The sequence below is a fragment of the Phaethon aethereus genome (genome assembly GCF_964289735.1).
Source record: "Phaethon aethereus genome assembly, chromosome: 5".
In the NCBI taxonomy this organism is placed as follows: domain Eukaryota; kingdom Metazoa; phylum Chordata; class Aves; order Phaethontiformes; family Phaethontidae; genus Phaethon; species Phaethon aethereus.
The window spans coordinates 55,899,071-55,924,464 of NC_138579.1; the positions used below are offsets into that span (position 1 = coordinate 55,899,071).

At 44.5% G+C, this 25,394-nt stretch overlaps 1 protein-coding gene across 1 annotated transcript; it reads right to left on the minus strand.

Annotated features, from left to right (window-relative positions):
• Positions 1–1,046: 1,046 nt before the first annotated feature.
• Positions 1,047–5,443, minus strand: LOC309405759 (L-lactate dehydrogenase A chain; the record flags this gene model as incomplete). The annotated part of the gene is made up of 7 exons (XM_082000626.1): positions 1,047–1,211; positions 1,385–1,508; positions 1,930–2,047; positions 2,859–3,032; positions 3,491–3,664; positions 4,440–4,557; positions 5,318–5,443. The coding sequence occupies 7 exons, from the start codon at positions 5,441–5,443 to the stop codon at positions 1,047–1,049; spliced, it is 999 nt and encodes a 332-aa protein (XP_081856752.1).
• Between the last annotated feature and the right edge of the window lie 19,951 nt (positions 5,444–25,394).

The following is a 25,394-nucleotide window of genomic DNA, read 5'->3' on the forward strand; positions in this document are numbered from 1 at the left end:
CATTGTAATGATATATATTGTTTTAAAGTATTTGACAGAGGTGATTAGTTCTTCCTTGCATAGCTTACTGTGGGCTTTGAGGAGTAACTTTGGTGGTTGTTTCTATGCCTGAGATGCATTTTTGTGCTTGGCAGTAGGTTGACTTTTTATGGATGTCAATTACTTGCACTTTTGTCTGTACAGGTAAGGAAGACTACTGTGTTTTCACTTCTTACCTTGAGACAGTCAGAAAGCTCACTCCATAATTACTTGGAGCCTACAACAGAGCAGCTGTACATACAACATTATCACATAGGTGAGGTTTGACTTAGCATGACTGAAGAAATAGAATTGTTTTGGTTTAGAAGGGTGCAAGTGGAGCTGCATTTTGGATGCAAGGCCCTATAAAGAACAACAAGGAGACAAGTAACAGTTTGTGGTTTATTTGGTGTTAGAGTTAGTACTACAGTTGGACAGTCACTGTCTTGTTGCATACAGAAACCTTAATGTTTTTTAAACATGCTCAAGAGACAAATTTACAACTAGGCTGATACACAAAAATAAGGTTCTCTAAAAAAAGTGTACACAAAAATTCCAAAGCAGTGTTAGGAAAATACATTTGGACCTACCAACAGTGAAATATTTAAGCTATTCAGCTGGCAGAGAAGGGTGGTCAATTGGCTTGACAATCCTTTAACTGCAAGAAAACAGTCTTTGGTTTCATGTTGTGTAATAATTATTGTTCTGAACCAACATTAAACAAGATGAGGAAAAGGCAGAGGGTTTTCTAGGCAGTGCTGCTTTGAATGCTGGATTTCTGTCACACTACTTCACTGTACAAGACTGACTAGGTTATCTAGCTCTGGCTAAGAACATGGGTGTCTGAACAGAGAAAACCCTAGAATAGTTTCCTAATGTTATCTTCAGGAAACTCGTTTGTTCGGATTTGAGCTTTTTTTGTGTTCTAGTTGATACATACATTGAAAGATTTGACCTACTTGGAAAGTGCAACATAAGACAAACCACTAAACCCGTTAAACTGCAAAGAGTAAACTGCTTGGGCAGATTTAAAACTGCAATTCCTTCTGGATACCCCAGAGCGTATCTGCACTCTTCCTTAATTTGTCCTCTTCCTCAGGTTTTAGAATCATCTTCACTACATCAGTGATGCCAGTATTGCCCAGTACACAAGGAACACTTAGGAAGACATCATCTTTTATGCCATGCATGCCCTGAAAAGTAGGTATGGATAGTTAGGACATTCTATAAAGTACATACATACACAAATTCTAGCCTATCGAGAGCTCAGCTAAAGTTAGCTGAAATTAAACTAGAAAGTTATCAGTGTTCTTCAGCATTCCCAAGGTTTTTTAGTTCTCAATAAGACAAAAAGGGGGCTGCTCACCTTAACAACTGTAGAGATTGGGTGCACTCTTCTCAAATTCTTCATAATAGTTTCAGCTAGATCTGCCACAGAAAGGCCAATAGCCCATGATGTGTACCCCTTTAGCTTGATGACCTCATAGGCACTGCAGAGACAAAGTTACTCATTAAAAACCAAGTACCATCCACTGAAATATTTAAAGTTTGTAAGACAGGGCTTTTGGAGGTGCCTTAATCAATTTGGAAACATCAGAAGCTTGACTGATTTGCTGACAAAACTGAAATGAACTCAGCAGTGAAGAATTCCATTTGCATTTTACACTACTCCCCTCAGTTATACTGGAAACTTGGAAGTCAAAGCACTTCCCTAATTTAAAGTTCACTAACTGTGAAAAATTAACTCCGACAAACCTACATTACTCCTTAAAACACTATATCAAGTTCTAATATGCATCTTGACATTTGTTTTGGGCTACTATGATATTTATGAAACCCAGTATGATACTGCAGTTCAGAGATGCTATAGCTCTTCATCATTTGTCTCATGTTGAAAAAAGCAGTATCTACCTCTCCACCACCTGCTTATGGACCTCCTTCCAGTGTTCCTTGTCTGCATCAGTTCCCAAGTCTGGGTGAAGAGCCTTCAGGGACACGCCAGCAACATTCACTCCACTCCAGACAGGTACTAAGAGTTGCACATAAATTAATTATCTCACAAGAAAACTTAGCTTTGTCTTCCTCAAATTAACAGTTAACATGACATCTAGGTGGATTAATCTGCAACACACATGTCACTGAGATAGGACTTTAAATATAGTATGACCTATGAGGCCAAACTAAGTTGTGGGCTGAGAACCTAAGAGCATATATAATCATCATCATCATACATGATGTCACAAGGTTTGACTATACCTTTATTAAAGCAAAACACCTAGGCAACATGAACTAAAATGACAGTAACTGTATTTTGCACAGGTTTCTCAGAGTAAGAATTTATTCCAAATGAGTGTCAGGAAGCAGAAAGTACTGCTCTGGTGCTGCTAGGGAAAGTACAGGCTAAGTAAGGAGAAAGTTGCTCTGCACTTCAATTCCTATATATAGTTCCTGAAGTAATCAAGAGATGCCAGTAAAGACAACTGAGTGACTACCAGTAAGTCTAGTGTAGATCTTTGGGAGTCCCTTGCAGAGAACTTTACCCTCTTGCTTCTTCAGTTTGGTTTTTTTTTGGGGGGGAGTTATGGGAACAACTTAGCCTAGAAATTTTTTGCTTCCTCAGGTTACAATAATGACCTTTTCCAAGCAGAGTAACTCAGATCAAATATAGATCATCTAGGGTTACTCTATGCAGTAGAAGACTTACTTAAAGCAGAACTTGCATTCTTAAGGTGCTGCAGTGCACAGACTTTTGAGAAACATTTTGCTGTAGCTTTTGTAGTTGTTTCTTGCAAAGTATCAGAAAAAGTTCCATGTATCAGTCACACAGATTTCATCCTTACCACTGGAATCTCCATGCTCTCCAACAATCCATCCATGGCAGCTCAGAGGATGGATGCCCAGTCTTTCTCCCATGAGGTGGCGGAAACGGGCAGAGTCCAGGTTGCAGCCACTACCAATAACACGGTGTTTAGGAAAGCCACTGATCTTCCAGGCCACATAGGTCAAAATATCCACTGTAAGTAGAACAGGGAGGACAAGTGGCTCTCATGAGCAGTTCTAGGATGGTATCTTCTGTTTATCTGTAAGGATTTTATCTGCATGCTAGTTAAATGGAATAGAGCATAAAGTAATGCCCAGGGCCAGGCCCTGCAGTGGGCTAACATAATGACTGTTTAAAAGCAGAATTTGAGAGGCTGTTTATGCTATGCATGGCAATTATGGGTGCCCGTTACTGTGTCCTATGTTAAAGATTACTGAAAAGGCAACTGAAGACCCAAATTGGAGGGAACTTTGTTCACCTCTGAGGACCAGCTGGCTGAATGTGGAGAGGGAAGATGACACTTCTTGCTATGTGGCATAAGTATTTTCTAAAAGCCTATGCTTTGTCATACTAGTACACCAATGCCACCTGAACTGAAGAAAACACTATTCTTTAAGCCAAATCCTCTTATTAGGGCAATACAAGACAAACCTGGGTTTGAGACAATAAGCAGCTTGCAGTCAGGACTGTATTTAACAACGTTGGGAATGATGAATTTGAAGATATTCACGTTGCGCTGGACCAAGTTAAGGCGGCTCTCTCCTTCTTGCTGACGGGCACCAGCAGTGACAATGACCAGCTTGGAGTGTGCAGTCACACTGTAATCTGAAGACAAAAGGCTGTCTCAAACATGACCTCTTTCTGCACATGGTTCAGAACAAGCACTCTCAGTTCCTTTTAGTATCAATATCTAAAATTCTCAAGTTTGAGGGTGTGGAAGTTCTCCTGGTAGTTATTACCCTAGACTGTGCTTCTGTAGAAAGTTTTATTTTCTTTTAAGACTGTGGCTCATTGCCACAAGTGGCAACCTTAAAGGGCATGTCAAAATCTTAACATGCAGAATGTCGGCAGTGGTATTCCACACTTTTCAGACACAGATAGTTATAGGGGTAGCTGTCGGGATAGCATCCAGTGTAAGTGCTGTGTAGAAGAGGAAGAAGGCTCTGCCCTCGTAACCTGCTACCTGTGGACACTGTAGCTGCACGTTAACTAAGGTATGAGACGGCTAGCATTTACCCTAGTCAGGTTGCCACTAAACTTAAAGCTATCAGACATTTATAGCCAAGAAGCAAGCAGTAAAACATTCAGGGGCTAACTGGCTGTGAAATAAAATTCTCAAAGGTACAGGAGTAATTAAGAAATTCATCTTTCTGTACTGAGTGGTAAGCTCTGGAAGAGGATTCCTAGTTGGACTGGCCATAACAAGGTGTATGAAACAATGTCAGCTGAGTAGTATTTCTGTAGGAACAGAAATTAAATGAGCTTTCCTCCTAAGAATTGGGATGACAGGCTTAAGTGCTAGACTTGGATGACCAGTTTGAGATACAAAGTGGCTATCTCCATTTGGAAATAGTGAAGCATATAAGAGCCAACTACTTGCCTTTGCCAGAGACTATCTTCGGTGTTCTAAGGAAGAGGCTGCCATGCTGGAGATCTAGCATCTCTCCTCTGAGCTTGTCCTCCACAACATCAACAAGAGCAAGTTCATCAGCCAAGTCCTACAAGAGACCAAGATTAAACAGTAAGTTTATTGCCTCTGAGCAAAGTACCCAACTTGTAAATTGTGACATTACAATTATTTTAAAAGCAGTGATCTATTTAAGCGATTTTGCTTAGCTGTAACACTTGTTCGCAGAGTACTTTAAATTTAGTCTCCTGGGATATCCACTTCATTGAGTTAGTGTCATACTTTTCATATCCACATTCTATGTGGAATAATTGTACAATTTAGCAGGACAATGATGAAGAATAATTTAGTAGCTGTTTCATAACCTATTTCAGAGTTAAGAAAAGCAAGCCTGGTGTTAACCACAGCTTTTTCAATACAATAATGCAATGCAGAGGATAAGTCATTCAGAGTGTCTAGAACCATTTTTTCCAGTCCACACTGCAAAGTATTACTCCATTGGACACACTGCTTCAGACACAATGACTCCCCAGTTCTTAATCTTTTTTTATGTTTAGAATATTAGAGGACTCCTACTTAGAAGGGAGCCTGTAAGTCATTCAAAGGTAAATGCAGCTCTTAAGTCAAAATGATACATACTGGGATAAACTTGGTTTACAAGAACTACAGCTATTTGTTCTCTGTCAATAGCTTGAAGATTGCTGCTTCACTTCAGGCCCAAACAAATGAAGGTACAATCAAAAGTTCATCTTGTGTGCTAGCCCAATTAGTCTAATAAGGGAGATGATTACTTTTTGCCCCTCTTTTAGGCCTCAGGTAGTTACAACTGTGCTGCTTCATCCCAAGCTTACCTTCATCAGGATGCTGATGGCACAGGCCATTCCGACTGCCCCCACACCAACCACACTGATCTTATTGTGGGCATGACTCTGCTCCTGTTTGTGGACACTGTGGATGAGCTGATCCTTGAGAGACATGGCGCACTGCTGAAAGGAAAGCAACAGGTATTTCTCCAAGGTTTGGAGCTTTTACTGGCACCAGAGTATTTGTATCAAGCAAGATGGACTTTATTCCGAGATAAGAAAATGGGTACAAATCACATGCCTGAAACATCTGGCAGTACTGCCTGTATGCAGCAAAATGATCGAAAAACTGAATTATTGATGATAATGCACTGTTTAAGCTCGCTATAGCTTCCCCTCAAATACAGCCTGAGAACCATTGATTATAAGCTGGGTGGCACTCCAGCAGCATTAGTAGAATGTTTTGAGTGAGCATCCATATTACACTTAGCTACAGGAAGCCATTTTAGTACTTCTAAGCACATGGTTTGGCAATCTCCATTCTAACTGCCCTGAAAAACCGGTACTCTGTGCCGTGAGCCTTTCTAGAGCTGAAGTTGTACAACACTTTGCCAAGCCCTTCTTAAGCAGAGTGAGATCCTCAAAGTCTACTCTATGAATTTGTTTTAAAGTGAAACTACATATTTTTTAATTAAGATGTCTAAAGTCTGGGTTTACCATCTCTCCCACCCTCAATATTTTTAGCTACCAAGCTGCATGGCAGCCTGTTATATGGGTCCTAATCTGACAGCCACAGGTATACCAAAATGCTATGATGATGATGGAGTATTGTGGTTTCACCCCAGAGTCCCTGCGGAAGCCATGCTTTCCCAAGTGGTGCTGCAGTGGCAGCTGCAGCATGAAGAGCCCGAGGCAGAGGCAGCCATGCAGATGGCTGCAAGTAGAGACACAACACGATTCTAACATTAGTGCTGAACAGGCAGCAACTCGTTCAGAGCAGGAAAAGCCAGGCAGCGCTGGCAGAGCGGGTAAGGACTGTGAGTTTGGGGCAGGGAGGGACAGGAAGCCAGCAGTGCCCATATTTAGGAAAAGTTAACCAATATATGTCAGTCTTCATTTGCAGAAGTCTCCTGAAGCATGGCCCAGCATAACGCACACTCTTTCCATGTGCGAAGTTCTCCCTTTGCACTATAGGAACTTTAATGTGCAGGCATGGTGAGGAGCACCCACTCAAGCATTTCTCAGTTACACTGAATACTCAAAATTTTGGTTTTTAAAGCGCCTATTCCCCCGAAATATGCAAGTTAGGGCTGAGCCAGTAACCAAGACGGTGTATTAAAGCTCTATTTCAAACACAGCCCTGAGCCCATCCTCACAGCACCCTTCTCAACGGGTCCCTGGGGCCACACGCACTTTTACCGCCGATTAGAGGAAGCAAGTTAATTCACTCAGGCGAAAGGGGGGGGTGGGGGGAAGGGAAACGGCGGGCCAATGCAGCACATAGCAGTCTCGGGGGGTGGGAATCACGCCGGTCGCACAAGGCCGCCGAGCAGGGCGTGGTGCCTCTCTACACCGCACCCAAGGCGGCGCCGGGCTGAAGTCCAGGGCCATGCCCGGTAGCTCCTCAAACGGGGCGGGGGGGGGAACTCGGTCGAGCAGGCCTGCTCGACCGAGTTTCCCCCCCCCCCCCGGGGTTTGGCGGCCAGCGACGCCCACATTTCCCCATTCCTCCCCACAGCACATACCCACCCCCAACCCGCGAAAGCGAGCGCACCTACCCAGCCTCCTCAACCCAACGCGGCGACGGCTGTAACGGCGGGGCGGGCAAACGGCCGCCTCCTTAAGTAGGAGCCGGGCGGCTGACGTGAGGTGGGCGGGCCACGATGGTGGAGACGTGCCCGCCGACACGTCGGGGTGGAGAGGAGGGGGAAGTTGTAGCGAGCCGGTATGGGAGCAGGGAAAAGGGGCGGGGGTGTGAGGCGAGGTGGATGGTAACGTTCGGCCCGTAACGGCACCGTGAGGGAAGCTGAGGCGCGTGAGGAAGAGCTCGGCTCCGCAGCCCCTCGGGGGGTTGTTCAGCGGGGCTGTCTCAAGCCTGAGGCGGGGCGGGGGGGCTGCCGGGCTGGCCTCGCTGCGGCTCCGCGTCGCGGATGTGGTGAAGCGGAGTCCCGGCACCGGGAGTCATGTCGCGGGGGAAGGTTCCCCTGTGTCGGCTGTTAACCGGGATGGGTGACAGAGATTTAATATGTTAGCTCCCAAGGGCAAGGAGGATGCCCAGTGCGGCACAGCCACTACACGGACCGGCAAACGGTGCCGGGTCTGGAGAGTTAAGGGGAGTTAAAAATGTTCCAGCCCTCCTTCGTCGGCCGCACCGTCGCCGCCCGGGCAGTGGCCCCTCCAGAGAGTGGCCAGCACTGCCGCCCGCTGCCAGTCTCGTGCTCCTCCTCCTCCTCCTCACGGGCACAAGCCGCTTGGGTTTATGGCTGTAGTTCCGGATGGAGCCTCTTGTCTGGTGGCTAGAAACCTACTTCTAATTTCCATCTAAATCCATAGATGTTTGGTCTTTTGTTTACAGACATCCTTCTCTGGCGTTTACTTACCCTTTCCATGTATTTACATATCCAATTCCCACTCATTTGTTGATTTGTTAAGTTACATAAGCTAAACCTTGCGTGATGCAAGCTGTGCTCTGGTCACTGGGACGTCCTTTCTGTGGGACTCGTTTGGTTTGAATGCTTTCCTGTGGAGAGAGGCTGCCGTATGGACTGTATTAGACAGTTCTCAGTCATGCCTCAAACGGGAGCACTAATACTTTCCTGCCATTACTGGAAATACCATGACTGGACTTACACAGTCTTTTTCACAGTCACACCACACTGTCAGCTCCCTATCACCCTGTGGTTGGTGAGTAAAGCTAAGTCCTTCTCCTTTTCACTTAGTTCTTGCTAGGATATTAATAAAGAGCAAAAAAAGATACTTCTACTATTTCCTGGATGCCTGAAGTTTCAGTTTTATACTGTGCTACAGGGTTGTGCCACAAAACTGGCTTTTAGTAAACCCATGCTACCTTTTATCCCTTTATTCATTTCATGTTTGTAGTTAAACTTTCCTTCGCAAGTTTTCCTGAAGAACTGCAGAGACATCAAAAGCACAAAAGTCCTGTGGTAATGCCTCCAAGTCAGTAAATTTGCTTCAAACCTTTGCATGTGGATTTGTGGTTTACTGTGCGTCAGGATTCTGGGATTGAGAATGTCTGGTTCCTCCAGTTGGAGCACAGTAGACTCTGAGAGTTTTTCTCGCCAGCTGGCTGTGTTCATATATTATCTGGTATCCATTTCTCCGTTCTACCCCTCCTTTTAGGCTTCCTATCTTTACCCCATGGATTAACATGTTCATCCTTAATGAAAATCAGGGAAGCTACTCTTGTGTGAGAAGCTTGTTTTAAAGTGATTCCCCCCTCCCCCTTTTTTTTTTAAATTTCTTGTAGCTGTGGTACCTTTGTGTTTGTCTTAGTTTCCTTTTGGGATTCTAACTCTAGCCGATTTTTGGCAGTATCTATTCGTGACTTCTAGGAGGTACTTGACTTCCTTTTTGAGGTCTTATCTTGCTATGGCAGAAGGCCTCCCCTTTGTCTTCCTCTACCCATAACAGCCTTTCCATCTCTGTTTTGTCTGGGAGGTCTTTCCTCTGTTGTAAAGTCACTTTATATAGTTTACCTCTTAGTCACTAGAGTTAGCCAATTTACAAATGAGGAGGTTCTCATGGAGGTCCTGATCTCTCCACGACCTCATCCCACTCACAGTGCATGCAAGCATAAAACATGGCCCTCAGTCATGCTAGACCAGAGCAGATGGTATGAAGATGGATATATCTCATCACACCTAAGGCTTGTATTCGTCTATCAAACTCTGCTTTACACATGGAATGTAGCCCAAAGCTTCATCATTTCTTTGAAAGTCCATTGGCAAAACAAAAGAAACAAAAAACACAGATGAGAAAACATCTAAAAATGCTTGAAACCTAGGATAAGGAGATTTGCGTGAAACAAGGCAGAAAAATACAAAATTTTGGTTCTCCTTGTAAAGACCAGCACTTCTACTAGAGGAGGTTAAATACAATGATCTATTGGTTGCAAAACTGGATGTGCTTTGCACCTTGCTGCTGCTTGAGGAATGAATGATGCCTGTGAGATGTGTCATGTCAGAGAAGACTTCTATCTAAGGAAGGGAAAGTGCAGGTAGATGTTGAGTAGTCCTAATGCTGCCTGAATGCAGAATAAAAGGAAACTGTATAATGTAGTTCTGTCATTCTACATTATGCTGGGTTTGCTGAGCATCTTATTCTATCAGAAGTCTCAAGGATGTATTAGGAAGTTTAAGTTCTGCATCCCAGGAATCTGTATTTACAGTGACTTAATATGAATGGGACTAAACATTTCATCCAGAGTTTGGGTTCCAGACATCTGGCAGGACAGAAAATGAACATTTGACAGGAATGAAGATGAAGAAGAAATACTGTCTCCCTATAAAAAATTTTACTTCTGAAGAGTTTAAATTTAAGAGGCTTCTAAGACGAGACTGGCTGGATAGATTAATGAGCATTTTAAAAATATATAACTAATGTAGAGCAAGTGATATTTTACAACTGTCCTGGTGAGACCAAGGTTCCTAAGACAAGAATTTTGGTATTATAAAATTGTTCTTACCCTGTGGCTCAAACAAAATAGAATTTGACATAGTTTTCAGGGTATAAGTTCCAATAAAATCTTTGCTTGGTTGTGTTTGGGTTCCTTGTTACGGAGAACAGAACCAAGACCAAATCTCTGTTATTTATAACATAGGGCATCAGGTTGCCCTTAGCTGTCTGGTGCCTATCCAGATACCAGAGGTCCTACCTTTAGTAGAGAAGGCCAAAGCAAGCTATCTAGGATGTTTCAAAGCCATCCTGGTGCCAACATGTCCTCGATGATGATAAGCAGATCAGAAGCCTTGTTTTGTTAAAAAATAGTGTCAGCTTTTAATATGCCAGTGTTAATTCACCTGGGTTACAAAACTGAGAAGGCAGCTGCAACAGCCAAGTTCTTCCTTTCATGTGTCCTTTGTGATCTTAGCAGCAGCTGTAGATGTTCAGGAGGAAAGCAGTCATCTGGCATGATTGACATTGATTTTCTGCCTCAGAGAGCTTCAATCAGAGAAGGCTCAGAACAACACAAACAGAATGGGGTGAGCAAATTAAGGGCATTTTTCTTGCACTTGGGAGATGGAGGCTAGGTCTGCTTTGATTTCTTTTAAGTGATTGACTTTGACTGGGGATAGGGCCGACTTTCCTCACTTCTATACATAAGGAGTTTTATTCTTCCTGTTCTTTTTCTGCTGCTGTCTTTCATTGCAGTAGCAGGAGGTGGTGGTGATAGTGTGATGGGAATGTTTGAAATGTGACAGGGTCTCTCCAGAGAACCTTGGTCCTTCCTCAGCTTGCTTGCCCTCTTTTCCATATTAGCTTTCACAGATCAAACATGAAAAATAAACCAATAGAAGTTGCTGGCTATGGAAACATTCATATTTTTATTCTAGGAGTTACAAGTGGAGCATTTCCGCTGGCCTTAGGTGGCATTTGATCAGACTTTGGTCCATAATGGAAGGAAACAATGCCACATTCTTATTAAACAGTGTGTTTGTTTTTAAACTATGAGATACTGATTAAACCTTTAATGCAAAAGAAAAGTCCAGAGACAGTTATGCAGGGTGGGTTCAATGTGTGCATCTCACTATTCAATAAAACACCTACAAAGTGTTAGTAAATTTCTCTCCATTTTTCTAATATGCAAGAGGTTTTACATGGTGATACTTAATGTCTACACTTGCCATTTGCTCAGGTCCTGGCTCATGACAGACTAAGTCAAATCTGATGGTGCTGCTGGGGTGAATAATGACACCAGACCATGACCTGCACCTATTTGCTGTATGAGCTACAGCTCAGCTAGGAGGTTAGCAGTAATCCTAAGCCACCGTTGATGCTCACCGGCCCTGGAAAGGTCAGTGGAATCTCTCTGTTCTACCTGAGATTTGAAGTCTAATTTGCCCCTAAAAAACATAAATGTTATTCCCAGCATGATCAGTCCTGCTTTTGCTGTGACATCATCAAGGGCTTTGTTTTCATATGATGTCAGTGTGTGAGGGAAAGACCTGGCAGCACACATATCTACATCATGTTCCAGTGCTGTCTTTCCCTTTGATTTTTTCTGAGGCCTGAACAACTTCCTCCAGCTTTAATGGCTTCATTTCTCCTTTGTAAAATGGGAAGGGTCTTTAACTGCCAACTTGATGGTGGTACTGTAGGGATTTGTTATTTATGAAGCACTTCAGCCTCGTAAAGCAAAATTAAAATGATGAAGGTTCTTTACCTAAACCAGAGAGGCCTGGACCCCAAAATGGAGTAGCCTGGCACCAAATATTTGGTATACTCTGCTAAACACCAGAAAAGCTCCCAGAGCCAGAATTCTTACAATTTTGAAACACCAGGGTAAGATACAGGAAGTTGGTTCATACTCCATAAAAATCCATATTTTGTGTTCTTCAAATTTGGACAGTATAGCCACATCAAACCGTTTGAGCTGATCTCCCAAGAAAACGAAAAGCTAAAAGATGTGTTTCACCTCGGCTTGCATTAAGAGCTATCTCTGCACATAACTGATTAGTCATGGTCCATACACCTCCGGGTCCCTCTCCTTGGCTGCTTCCATGCATGCATGTTATGGTAAGGACGCTGGTATTACACGGATCCGGTGTTCTTGCTGCTTCACACCCGCTTTTTCTTTGCGCTGTCATTGTGGGGGAGGGACTAGCTGATGCAATTCTCATTTCCCGGTATTTATACACACGTGTTTCTACAACCTACTTTGAAATGAGCACAAGGGCGATATATATGGAGACCCGTGTAAACCATTGTCAATTTCTGAAGATCCCAGACTTCCACAATGCCACAAAATTGTCTCAGATGTATGTTTTTGATTGCAAACTGTTTTCTAGGTGACGTGTTTCAATACACAGAACTTCCAAGTACACCAGTTTTTCTTTTCCCCTTAAAAACTTGGTTATGTTTGCAAGTACAACAGCAATGGACTATGCATTCAGATAAAGCTACATAAAACTGTATTTCTTACAGTGACTTTCTCAATACAAAGCTAATGAAAACTGTATTTCTTGCAATAGCTTCTTAAATCATCACTCTAGGTAGCTGCACTAAATGGAATGCGTGATTTTTTTCTTGCTTCTCTTAAGGAAATTAATTTACTCATGGAAGCATGAGTCACAGTGCAGGATTCTCCAAGCGAAACCCATTCCCTTGATGCAACTCTGAATACTTACTCATTTACTTAGGAACTGCAGGAAATGGGATGCTCAGATGCATCACACGGTCAGCGGGAGATGGAAAGGCACTCGTGTGGACAGGAGCCACTATTCAGTCTTCACCTAACAAAGTCACAAGGATAGCTCAGCCAGTTCAGCACCTGCCTCCTGTTGGCTGTCAAGAGGAGTGTAATCATTAATGCAACCTTCCTGCTGTCTTCTAAATTGGCAGCAGCTGGACTATTACTGTTATCTAACTTATTCTTGAGTGCCTGGCAGGTTGCAGTAAGTGGAGACTTTCTAAACTCTAGTAAGGAGCTGGAGGGATACGAGAGGAAGGCTGTGGACTGCTGCCACTCCTACTTGCCAATTCAAGAGGGCTGGCAGGTTCAGCAGCAAAAGGTCAGAGGTGTGTCCCTGCACTCCATCTGCAGCAGAGACTCCCTTGCCCTTATTTTAATATTCATATTAATTTTGCAGCTGTCAGTTTTGATTTCCCCAGGATCCCTTCTTAGCACATCACATGCCAACAAGCTGGTTAGCGCAGGGTAAAGAGGTACAGAGTCCTGCAAAGACAAGTTTTTATGGATTCAGGCCATTTGGGACACAATGCATTTAATGACACAATATTGCCTCCCCCTACAGAGGGAGATACTTTTCCAGCATTTCAGACCTTACGTATCAGGTTGACTCTGTGTATTCAAAATAATAGCAGCTTATGTATTCTCTCCCGTACAAAAATCACTGTGGCCAAGCTTTCATTTCTGTGAATCAAAATTCCAAGTTCCGTTGCTGGAAACTCAGCATCCTATGGTTGAGAAGTTGACTGGACCATACAACCACTGTAGAAAGCTGAGTGCACATATCAACATTACTCGGTGAAGGAACTTCCTGCCCTGCCTGCTCTACAGAAACAGCGTGCAAGAAAGATGTGAATTCATCCCTTTATCTCTTTCATCCATTTAGGAGATGGGAGCATCACAGTTGGGACTCTGCAGAAGGAAGCTCTCACTTCAGCATTATAAAGTTACAGGGTCAAGGATGTCCTACACCCTGAAAATAGTTTGGTCTGTGTTTTCATGAAGGACATGCTTCAGCTTGCAGGATACCTCTCTTCAAAGCTTTCACTGAAGGCATCAGTGCTGTAAAGCATAGCTTTTACAGCTGCTGACATTTTTTGGAGCTTGTAATGTATGGGTTAGTTTTTGTAGCTCTTTGTGGGTCCTGGTGAATAAAATCCAGTTCTGCGCCTGGAGTGAAATGGGAAGGCCAGAGATCAAGAGAGAATCACGTTCTGGTTTTGCAGTCCCCTTTCAGAGCCTGGATGCCACAACAGCCTCACAGTCTATCCCACATGTTGGTGTTCTCAGATAACGCCCAGTGAATATGGAAAATGTGTGTGCCTATAGATGAGTATGTAACAAATGATGATTTGTTCCTTAGAGAAGGAAGATGAAGTTTAACTTGAAGTTCAACAAACTTAGCAATAGAGTAAGTAGGCAACCAGCTGCTTTCATTTCAGTCCCCATGCTAGGGCCTCACCTGAGACTCTTTAAAGGAGCTGCAGCTGGGCTGGCTCAGCCCTGAGATAGCAGGCCTGAGGGGTGACTTTGGCTTGTGTTACAGAGTTGAACTGCTGCTCTCAGATGGGAAAAATAACTGGACTGTTTCTGCACAAGGTACTCTTTCACATCTTCGTTTCGGTGGTGGTGGTGGTTGCTGGCAGCTCTGTGGATGAGCACAGAGCCCTTGGTGGGGATGACATGACTGTGAAAGGCAGGTACTGTCCTGAGAGGTTGCTAGGCAGAGTTTTTAAATACTGTTTTTATCATATATACTGCCAGGAGAACATACTGCTAGACTGGATGTCTAGCTTTACCCCAGAGAAAAGCTGTTGCCTTAGCTCTTTAAAAGTTCTTCTCCTTGGGCTTTTAATTTTGTTCTGTTTAACTTTATTTTATCAGCAGAAGGTAGCCAATGGAAAGACTGTCTGTCTTTCCTTCATGACCAAGTTCTCCTAGCATGTACTGTTAGGGATTTACACCATCATCTAGATGTGCTATAGCTCTATGTTAGATGGCTGCTACAGGTGTTCAATGGCCTGCACTTTTCCCAGGCTTGCAGGTTGGTGCTGGAGACCTTATTCTACTCGCAGCAAAGCTAGATGTGAGCCCTGAGGTCACATGTAGGTTCAAAGTGTGGCTTGGCAGGAAGAAGGGAGGTGATTTCTAATCCTTTTCAAGAAATAATTTTTTTTTTGTGGTCTTCCATTCCTTTTTTAAGTGCCCATGTTTCTTAACTGAAATGCAATATGCTGCACCATGACTCAGCACCAAAGGTCTAAGCTGTGGTAGTGATTCCAAAGGAAAATAAAAATAGATAGAGAGGGGCGCAGCCTGCATTGCTAATATGCAATAGTCTTTTGACTCAGCTTTATTATGCAGCCATAGTGAAATCATTAATATACTTCAAGCAGATACCAAGCTGAACACCTCTGTTGGGAGCAGAGCTTCACAGCACAGGCATTGTGCAGAGACACAGCGGTTGTCCTCAGCAAAGAGCTCATCAGCTAAAGAGGCAGAACGAAACAGGGAAGTGAAAGTGGAGGCAGAGTAAGGCAGAATAATTGACAAATACGGTGCTTGTCTTAGTAGGCTGTGTTTTTCAACATTACACAAATACTGACCATTATTGCCATCGGTCAACTCAATTTTCCTATTTACACTCAAATTTTAAATAGAAAATGAAAGGCTGCTGCTTGCCTACGGACTGCCAATGAATCATTTTCACAGTGTTGTGCTAAGTGTGGAGTTTCTGTCTTGTGGACCCTCCGTTCCTGTATTTGGATGAAATTGCACAAATGTTCAGCAAACATTTGCAGGGCATGGCCTTGTTGCTCTGCAAACTATAGTGAGTCTTGTTTAAGGAGGTGGATTTTACCAAAGGGAACAAGCACCTGACTTCAAGCTCCTATGGGGGCAATCCCAATACTCACAGAACCTGTTCATTCTCTAGCTTGGGCCTTATAGTAAGAGGAACAGCACGCCTGTCCCCTGGGCGGTAAATGCAAGGTATGCCACTTCTCACTGGCTATCTCCAACCTTGTGCTGTTTTTCTCGTAACTTTATCCAGATTCAGTTATAATCCATAGACTCTATGCAGTTTGGGCCTTAAGAGGCAATATCTCTGTGCAGGTACCCTTTTAAAAGATGCCAATGTGATGAAAATGTGAGGTGCTGGGAGACAGTGTTACGGGTTGTGTCTGTGTGTGCATGTGTGCACAGGAGCTGGGTTTCTGGAGGCTGGGCCTCCTGAATGCTTCACCCCCAGTATATTCTCCAGATCCCTTTTTTTATTTGTACATCATTTTTACTTTATACATTCCTCTATGTAGGATTAATTGTGTGTTTGTGGAAGATCTTTGATATTTAATACTGTGATGTCAGAAGGGAAAAAGATACCAGCATGCTTTATCTTTTGCTCACTGTGTGAGCGTGAACAATTTTTGGAGTGGCAGCAGGGATGTGCAGTCCCCTTGGTCTGCTTGCCACACAACAAGCCTTTGGACTGGCTGCTGGGGCAGTGGGGCTCGCCCATCGCTTCACTCTTGGCCTTTGGACTGGAATGTTTGCAGATAGGGCAGTGCCAGTTTGGTGGAAGAATGTCAGTATTAGAATTCGTGAAACACAGAAAACCCAGGTCTCTGACTGCTGGGATGCAGGGTGGTGTATTTACGTATTTGGACAGAAGGAGCTAGGTCTGTTGCTTTCTTTATGGAGTATCATTCTATGTGTTTGCCTGCTAACCCAGTGTTCCTTCAATAAGGAAAAGAAATCCATTTCACTTTGAAACTTCTGGAGCTAAGTAGTATTTCTGTCTCCAGGTTTGGTCTTGAGAAGTGAAGGCAGCTGGAGGCTGAGGGTACCCAATAAATTTTGGAAAGTTATGGATTGAGGATATGTCCTTATTTTCCTGTTTGTATGTTTAGCTGTAATGTTCCTTTGGTAATAAGCTCAGTCTTGCACCACCTTTTAAAATATGGTCCCCTGCAACAACAACATCTGGAGATTTGGGGTCAATAGGGTGTTAGGTTATGGAGAGAATTAAAATAATGTTAAAAATATATTTTTCCATTATTATTTCATATCTCTTAGGCAAAGGTTACTGAGGGACAGTTAGTTAGGTGCATGACCTCTGTAAGAGTTCTTAGGCATATAAGAGCAGCCAAAAATAGCTCCTTGGAAGGTCAGGGAAGGCATCTTTTCTGCATGTGGATAGCTTTGCATTTCTGACCTGTAACGTCTATATGTCTTATGGAAAGCAAGAAAGAATGGATGGAAAGAAAATAGAATACCAAAATGGACTTGGAGGGCAGCCAGAGCCTGTGTAACATGTTCCTTATTCATATAAGCCTGTACAAACTGCTGCCAGCCTTGGAGGTTTTTCCATACATGAAATGGAGAAGGACTTCTAAACCATGCTTCAAAGACAGCGTAGCCAAATAAAGGCTGGATTCAAACTGTCAATAGATGAACAACAGCAAGAGGGACCCTTATGTTTTAAAATGGAGTCATAGGCTTGCATCCAAGTGATTTCAAGCTTCTGACTGACCCTGGAGTCTGAAAGAAATTTCAGCTTGTCAGACTGAATGTTCTCTTTCTTTTGATATCTGCATGCTGAGACAGAGTTTACGAGAAGCTTTTATAGCAAATCCCAAAGTCAGAGTCACCGCAGAACACTTTAATTATTGAACAGGCAAGAGCTAATGTGAGAGGGAAATGCTCTGTGTTTCTCTGCTTGTTAATCTCCCCCCGCCTCCCCTTCCTGCCCAAATCCCCTTGGTTAATCAGGTTATGTTTGCCCTATTTCTCTCAGGGAGCAAGCAGAATGCAGTCTTGCTAGAAATGGAGGAAGGGAAGGAGAAAAAGGGCATGCTGAAAGCAAGAGAGGTTTGAGGATGCTCCAGAAATGAAAGCTTCACATTGGCAGGGTTCCCAAGATCACAGCAGGATGCCTTTGGGCTGTGGGATGTCTCTGTGACCTGTCACGCTTGCTGACATGTATGATCTGACATCCCAGGTCATGTGCCAAAGGGTAGCAAAGGTAGCTTGCCTGTCTGTGCTCAACCTGGAGGCGTTGGTGGTCTCTGTGGCCAACAGCTCCCTCCCCAAACACCCACTCAACAGCCTGTTTCAGCTAAGAGCCCCTAGGAGGGAGTCACTGATGTCCCTGGGGAACACACTCTGCCTGATGTTTGCCTGAAGTGTGGTGGTTAATTCTGGGGGTGGCAGTGCGTGTGTGCACACACATACAGAGCTGTATGTGCTGCATGCTTTTATGCAGTCATAAAGCCTTTAATTTTTGCTGTACTCATCCTCTTGGACATGTGGCTGCAAGCCACAGAAAAATAGCACAGATGTACACTCCCAAAGTAAAATGCAGCGATGAGAAGCAGGGAGCCAGGACACAGAGACAGTGCTGCTGACCTGGGTGCTGGTGAATGTTTCATTTAAGTCTGGTGGTCCTGGAATTTATCTCCAAGTCTGCTGAGACTTGGGGGCTTCTTCATACGGTGCATGCCTTGGAAATGCTCTTATCTCCAGTTATAATGGACAATACCAGGCTGGGAGACTGAGGTCCAAAGCTCTTTTGTGACCAGTGTCTAAATCCAAAGCTTGCAGCTGAAACTATTCCTGAAATGTGAAAAATTGCTTGTTCTGAGGTCTGGGTCTGGGCAGGCTTAGGAGGATAGGGTAAGTCTTGATGGGAGAATTAAGTGCAGTGACTTGGGTGATTTTGGGAGTGTGGCAGATAATTCAGAAGGATGTAGATCTCCGGGTCTGCATCTGGATTCTGTGTTTTGGCGTTGAATTGATCCAAAAGCTTAAGACCTTTCTAGACCAAATCACGAAGCTTCAGAGAGTTTATGCGTAACCCTGCTTCTCTAACACTCTGATGCTGGCTCACGATCAATTGAATGTCAGCCTATGCTTGTGTTTCAGTTTTGCCAGGAAGTGCCAAGCCACACAAGCATTGCCTAATTCAGTCTTGGCGTGCTGGTTTCTTTGCTTGGATCATGGTGCGTTGTTCCTTTGAGACACGTGTATTAGAAGAGATTTTTAGCACCGCTCTTTGTTAACAGCATGGATCAGAAATATTTTTGTAGCTCAAAGCCAGGTGGATGCTAAGACATTCTTCCAAAAGCATAAGCGTTGGCAAATGCAGACCTGAGCTAGTAAACCCTGTAGCTGAGACATGATTGTACATGTTCCCCAGCACAGAGCAGAGCTAACCGAATGGCCAGAGACTCTTGTTCCTGCAAGAATGAAGACAGGCAGGAAATGAACCACCAGAAACTGTTCCTTGACAGGAGAGCACTGTGGAAAAAGCAAGGTGTAGCAAGCCCCGAGCCATTGCAGAGCCAGGCTTTGCAGGTGCCTACAAGCCATGTGGGAATCCTAGATGCCTTGTTCCCACTGCGCAGTGCTTGCTGGCATGTGTTGTGGTGTGTGTCCAGAACTTGCCGATGCCCCAGCGTAGTGTGCTGCCATGGGGGCAGTTGCTTGTCGCTGTAAGGCGCTGGCCAACGCTATATGTTAGGGTGGCTTTGCCGTGCTTGGGCCTCCTCTGTGCAATCCTCCTTTGCAGCAGTGAGGAGCAGGAAGACTGAGTTGCCTCGCAGAGCTGCTGTTTGGTTTAGCCGCAGTAGGCGGGAAGGGATGGTCACAGCATCCCCTGCCCCACAAGAGCGACAGTCGGGGGGGGGTGTGTGTGAGGAAGCGAGCGGAGAGAGAGGAGCTGCACGATGAGTGGCTTCGGTTCAAATCCATACTAGGTAGGAGTATGCCTTGCCAGCCTGTGCGTGGGTGTGCTGTTGGAGCAGATGCTTAGCAGCCCTGTTGCTGCAGGCTTAGCCAGCTCGTGGGGAGCTGCCAGTTTTGCACAGGGAGGAGGGCATCCTGGCTTTTGGAGGAGGAGAAGGGCGCGCAGGATGTGGCAGCCCGGAGGCTCACCCAGACACAGAGAAGCCTGTGCGTGACTTGAAGGCTGAGGAACAGCATGATCCAAAGAGGAGATCTCATAAATTGTTTGCAGGTTAACAGGAGGCTTTTCCTATGCCTCTCTGATACCACCAGTTTAAAAGCTCTCAGTTGCACAAATATATACATAAATCTTCTCTTCTCCCCAACCTCCCCCAAACTAGACTTCAGCTCCCAGAGTTATGTGACTGGCTTAAAAATTCTGAATTTACCATCTGGTGTACTTCTAATTGTCTTTCTGTCTTCCAAAACCTTAATTCCTGTTTTCAAGCTTCTTTTTTTATAAGCCAGGAACTTTGTTTGTTTGTTTGCTTGTTTAATGAAGTTCCAGGCCTCCAGAAAGTGGAGCTTTAAGGAAAGCTGCAGCGGTCAGTCAGATCTAGTAGCACTGAAAGGAAGCTGAGAGGCAAAAACCTTAGCTGAGAAGGTGGGCCAGGAGGCAAGTCTGAATCAGCGGCTCCATTGTTTGACTTTTGCTGTAGCTGGTGGGTACGGCTGCATGTTATAAATACATGGCTCATGGTGTGCACAGTGATAAAATCACAAGGTCATTACTGGACCAGTGAGAGAGGTGTGCAAGCAGTATAGGCTGTTAAATAATTAAAAAAACCCAACACTAAAATTTAAAGTTCAGAACTCTTATCCTATGATCTGGTTTTAGATGAGAAAGAAATAGGAAGTTTAGAGATGAAGAATCTTGAGAATATCTACCTCGGTTTTAATTGCTGATCATGATTTTGATAGGACCAGTGGCTATACTGATTTCTGTTCCCAAACAGTTAAGTTTTTAACCATTTAAGACATTAGGCATCTAATGCATTGAAGGTCTGATTCTGCAGAAAGTACTGGTACAAAACACCCATTAAAGTCAGGGAACAAAAAAATAATCTTTATAAACATTGATATGACAGCATGGGATGAATTTGTCCCACAGAGTTCTGCACAAGATTCATAGGGCTGGAGCGCATTGACTAATTGAAATAGGATAATTCTAATCTAAAATCTCTCATCCTTTCCTATGCTGAACAGGAGACGTGGAATTTGGGGAGTGAGGAATAAAATGGTACATATTAATGTCTTAGCTCTTATGTGGAGTTTAAGTTTCAGGTTCTTGGAAGTTGGATACTTCATGTCTGGACAGCCAGTACTTCCTCTAAATACAGCCTTTTTAAGCTGTTACACAGTGTTTCTTTGAAGTTTATTGTCCTCAGATTGACTTAATCTGCCTGGAAGCCTTGATCAGGTCAATAAACTGTTTATTTCATATGGAATCTTTAATGTAAGTGTGTGATAAAGTTGGTAGATGCTTAATATTGGCTGATACATTAAATAGTTTGTTGCATTTCTAGTACTTAGGATGCAAGTGGCTTGCTTGTGATAAAGCAGCTTTGGGAAAGTATTTATGTGCCAAGTGGAGACAAATTGCATGTCATATGATTGGTATCCTTTTGAGGATATAGCACCTTCTAGTTTCTCTGAAATAAGCATAATTGTTGCTATCTCCTTTGATAAAGAGATTTGAAAAAGAAAACTTGTTTTCCAGAAAGTATTGATGACCTGCCCAAGTTGCCTGAAAATGCCTGTAATCGCAGCCCTGTAACTGGACTAAAGGTGTCATTAAAGGCCTGCTGTAAAAATGGTTGCACAAGGCCTTTAATAGGGAAATTAGTTTGAACTTTGTGCTGATGCCATTTCCTGATTCTATGTAACTTGCTATTATTACATGCAGATAAATAAAGGGGAGGAAAAAACAACATACCCAAAAGTAAGGTCAACCATTGGACTCTGGACTGCTTGATGTTGTAGCTGCAAAAATGCAAAAAATATTTCAGGGTTAAAAGAGATTTGCCTTAGCAATTCTTCTATGAACTGTATACACCTAATGACCCTGAGGGCTGTTCTGGGAGATGCTCAGAAAAGTCATCTTCCATGTAGCAGTGGCGCTACGGCTCCTTCCATAGTCAACCAAGAGATGTTGTTCCATGGGCTCATCCTCTGGAAGAGCTGAAATTGATCTCTTTTCTCCTTGGATGGGTTTTCAACTATTGTGGTTTTGGAGACCCTTAGATGTGTGTGTGTATCTTTGCACTGTGAACAGAAGATAAGCTTGCTTTACCTGAGACTTCTTGCACATCTCTTCCAATTAACCTGTGGATCTTCGGGGGTCACAGACACAACTCCTCTGCAGCTGTGGTTTTATATTCTATGAGCGTGAGAAGGAGCCCAGCTTCAACAAGCTGAAGTTAGCCTTTGTCAGTATCGTTCCTATGTCTCATCTCATCCACTCCATCTGCTATTGGGTATCCTTAGGTATGACATTGGAAGTTAGCAACAATTACAAAAAAAATAATTAGCCAAGCCCTCTGGGACATCTTGCCGAAAAACAAACCTCTGTCAGTGATCTAGATCCTGGGAAATTCTGAATTATTTAGCAAATAATGCAGAAAACTTGTGTTTGGGAGAATGCCGAAGGCTGTCTTTGACCACTGGTACTGCCCTTTTGATTACATAAATGTTCTTAACAGTTGATGGTAGTCTTAGGAAATGACACATGCAAAATGTTGACCCTCTTTGATTTTTATTTTTTTTTCTCATGCTGCTGTTTGGCAGGTGCAGATTCCAGAACAGCTGTACAGGTTGGGTTTGCGGCTGGCATGGTTTGAGCCCTGTGCTACTTAGTTAGGCTCTTGCCAAGCAAAGTCAGTAGGAGGGATGGCCCCAGGGCTGGGTTTTTAAAGAACCAGTAAGTATTTTAATCCTGCTGCATCCAGTGGGAGTTAGATGCACAAATACTTGGTTATAAACCGTATCAGGTGGGGGAGCCACATGCAGAGCTTGCGGCTCTAGCTCACAGCACTGCTGTCTGTATGTGCCATATGGCTCCGTTAGTGAGCTGAAGATGAGTAATATGAAATATTTGTTCAGTTTATTAATGTGAGTTACTGCAGCTAGTCCAATGCTTCCTTGGTGCTGCTGTAGAAACAAATTCAGGCAGGAGCTTGCCCCGTTGCTGCTGGGAAGAGAAAGCAGAAGTGGGACTGAGCAGTGAAGCCCTGGATTTTGGAGCCTGGCTTTTGTTTTGAGCTCATCCTTTAAATGAATTGAAGACAATTCTTGGTCTGGCAGTAGTGCTTGGCATTGAGATTTGCACAGGACTGTGACCAGCTGTGTCTGCATTAACAAGCTGTGTGCAATAAATGGGGTCAGATATTGAGCGAACAGTTGATGCTAAGGACCTGACATCCACTTTGTATGTGTGCTGGAGCTTTTACTTACGGTTAACTCTAGTCCAGTGGATGGACATCCATTAGTGATTGGAGTTCATCTCTAGTTTAGTTTCAGACCTGGGAAATCTGTTTGCATGCTCAGAGACTGCCTCATCATCTGAACCAAAGCTCAGTAACCAAGAACACTTGGGATGTTTTGCTTTAAGATTTTGTTTGTGATGTGAATAAAATGCTAATATAGCTTCACCTGATACTGAGGAGCTCCGAGCTGTGTTGTGTAATGCAGCAATGTGTGCTGTAGGGGTATCTAATTATAGCATCAGACACTGATTTCAGATAGCTTGATATTTATTATTTAAAAGGAGAGGATGTTTGGGGGAGAGTAATAATGAAATCATGTAACTTGAGCTGAAGCAGTAGTGAGAGTGCAGAAGAAGCAAAGCTGCCTTACTAGCAGACTGTCTCTTGAGCCTGTTGCACTGATGTGGCAGCATTTCTTGCCGGTGCCGAGAGATCACCAGCTGCACAGGAAGCGGAGCGGTGTTGCATAAAGGGAAGAGACAACTGTGAGTCAGGGCTGGAGGGGAGAGGTGTTCTTGCAGGGGCAGAGCACAAAATGTCAACATTTGAATGTAGTTTCTGGGCATGGCTGTGTTGTGTCCTGTAGGATTAAATAGGAGTCTGACTAGGACTGAAACAAAGCTGATTGCTGCTTCTGCTCATTCTTGTGAGCTTTTTCCCCTCATTTCTGTGAGTTTTTTCCTGTGGTGGAAAAAGCATTGGGTACTTCTACTTAGACACGAAGCATGATGCTCCCCCCATCCTGTCAGCCCCAGCTTAACCATGGATTGAACCAAGTTGATGGGAGCTCAAGCAGCTGTATTGTAACATGCAGCTCCTGCTGATGCTTCTTCTAGCGGAAGATTCCATGGTCACAGTCAGGCTTACTGCTCTGGAGACTGCCACATCCGATGCTTCTGTGGTTGAAGATTTCTCTGAGCAACAGGACAAGTTAGAGCCGTCACACCTGCTGGCAGCGACCTGGTTCTGGCTGCCTGATGCCAGCTGCAGCCTGTGTCTTGAGGAGAGCACCAAGCCTCCAACGCTGCCCTTGCCAGAGCCAAATCCCAACCGAGAACAGGCTGCAAAAGGCGCTGTTATGTGCTGTGGTGTCTCGCTGCCCACACATGCCGCAGGTCCCCCGGGAGCGGGGCTGCGTACGTGAGTGCCTGCGCAGCAGAGCTCCGGCTGCAGCCTGCGGAGATGCAGGCAGGGGAGTGCATGCCAGGTCAGCGCCGCTCAGTCTTCCTGCTTGCGTGCCTGCCTCCCTAGGATGGCTATTGCTGAATGTAGGACAGTGCTTCATAAGCCTGTGTCATTCTTTGCTCGGGTACAGCAAACAGCTGCAGGGCGGAGGGGCCTGGTTTTGCACTTGGGTGGCATGATGTGGTGAACTTCCCCAGAAGCAGCTCTGCGCAGTGAGAGGGTTTTTTTCTGGCTGGTCTCAAAGTGTAGTCAAACAAAGTTACTGACCCCCACGGAGACTGGACTCTGCCTTTAAGTCACCTCTGCTTCCATCCCAGGCAGCAGAGAAATTAGCTGTCTCTCCTGTGACTCCTCCCAGGCTTTGCACATCGAGGCAAAGAGCCCAATGGCAATGCTTTGTCCCAGCTCTCATCCAGCTTGGGCATGACAGGGAGCTCTCAGGGAGGGGTCCTGTGCAAGGCTGTGGGAAAGTGGCCTCGGAAACCAGGCTACACACACTTAACGGGGGTGGGGGTAAGAGATCAAGGCCAGGCGCTGCCAACCATGCTGCCAAGGCATTCGTCCAGCCTCATGGTTCCCCCCAGAGCTGGTAGCCTTGAGGCCATGTTCCCATCTCAGTCCCACAAAAGGCAACTGCTTCTGCAGGAGGGCTGGGGGAGCAGAGAGGCGACAGCGCAGCTGTTTCCCTTTGCTGTTAGAGCAGAGTAAAAACTAGACATCACTGCCTACATGACTGTCACAGAACTTATCCAAGCAAGGGCTGGGAATCGCCAGCACCAGTGAATTTGGAGCTGGTAAGGGACTGGACACTTTTTTTGGGTGTTTGTTTTCTGCCCCCCACATGCTTTGGTATGAAGAGAGCTTGGCAGCGAGTCAGCCTGTCAGTGGTGTGGCTTGGTGTGTCTGGGGAGTGAGGTTCAAACCTGCTGTCAATGGACTCTTGCCTCATGAGAGAGAAATCGGCACCAAGCAAACTGCCGGCAACCTCCGCTTTCAGGCAGGAAGTGCCTTGGGCTGGCTGTGACCTGGGATCATCCCCCTTTCTAGAACTAAAGTGGGATTATCTGCCTTCTGTGATGTAAGGTCTAGAAATTGTGACTAATAAGTTTGAATGACACACAGTGCTTGGTGGGTGGGAGTATGATGAAGAGGAGGAATTCCCCCTTCCCGCTTCCATCCCCTGGGAAAAATGGATCTTAAATCCCTGGATAGAGATCCCCATTACTTAAGCTGAATAGGGCCT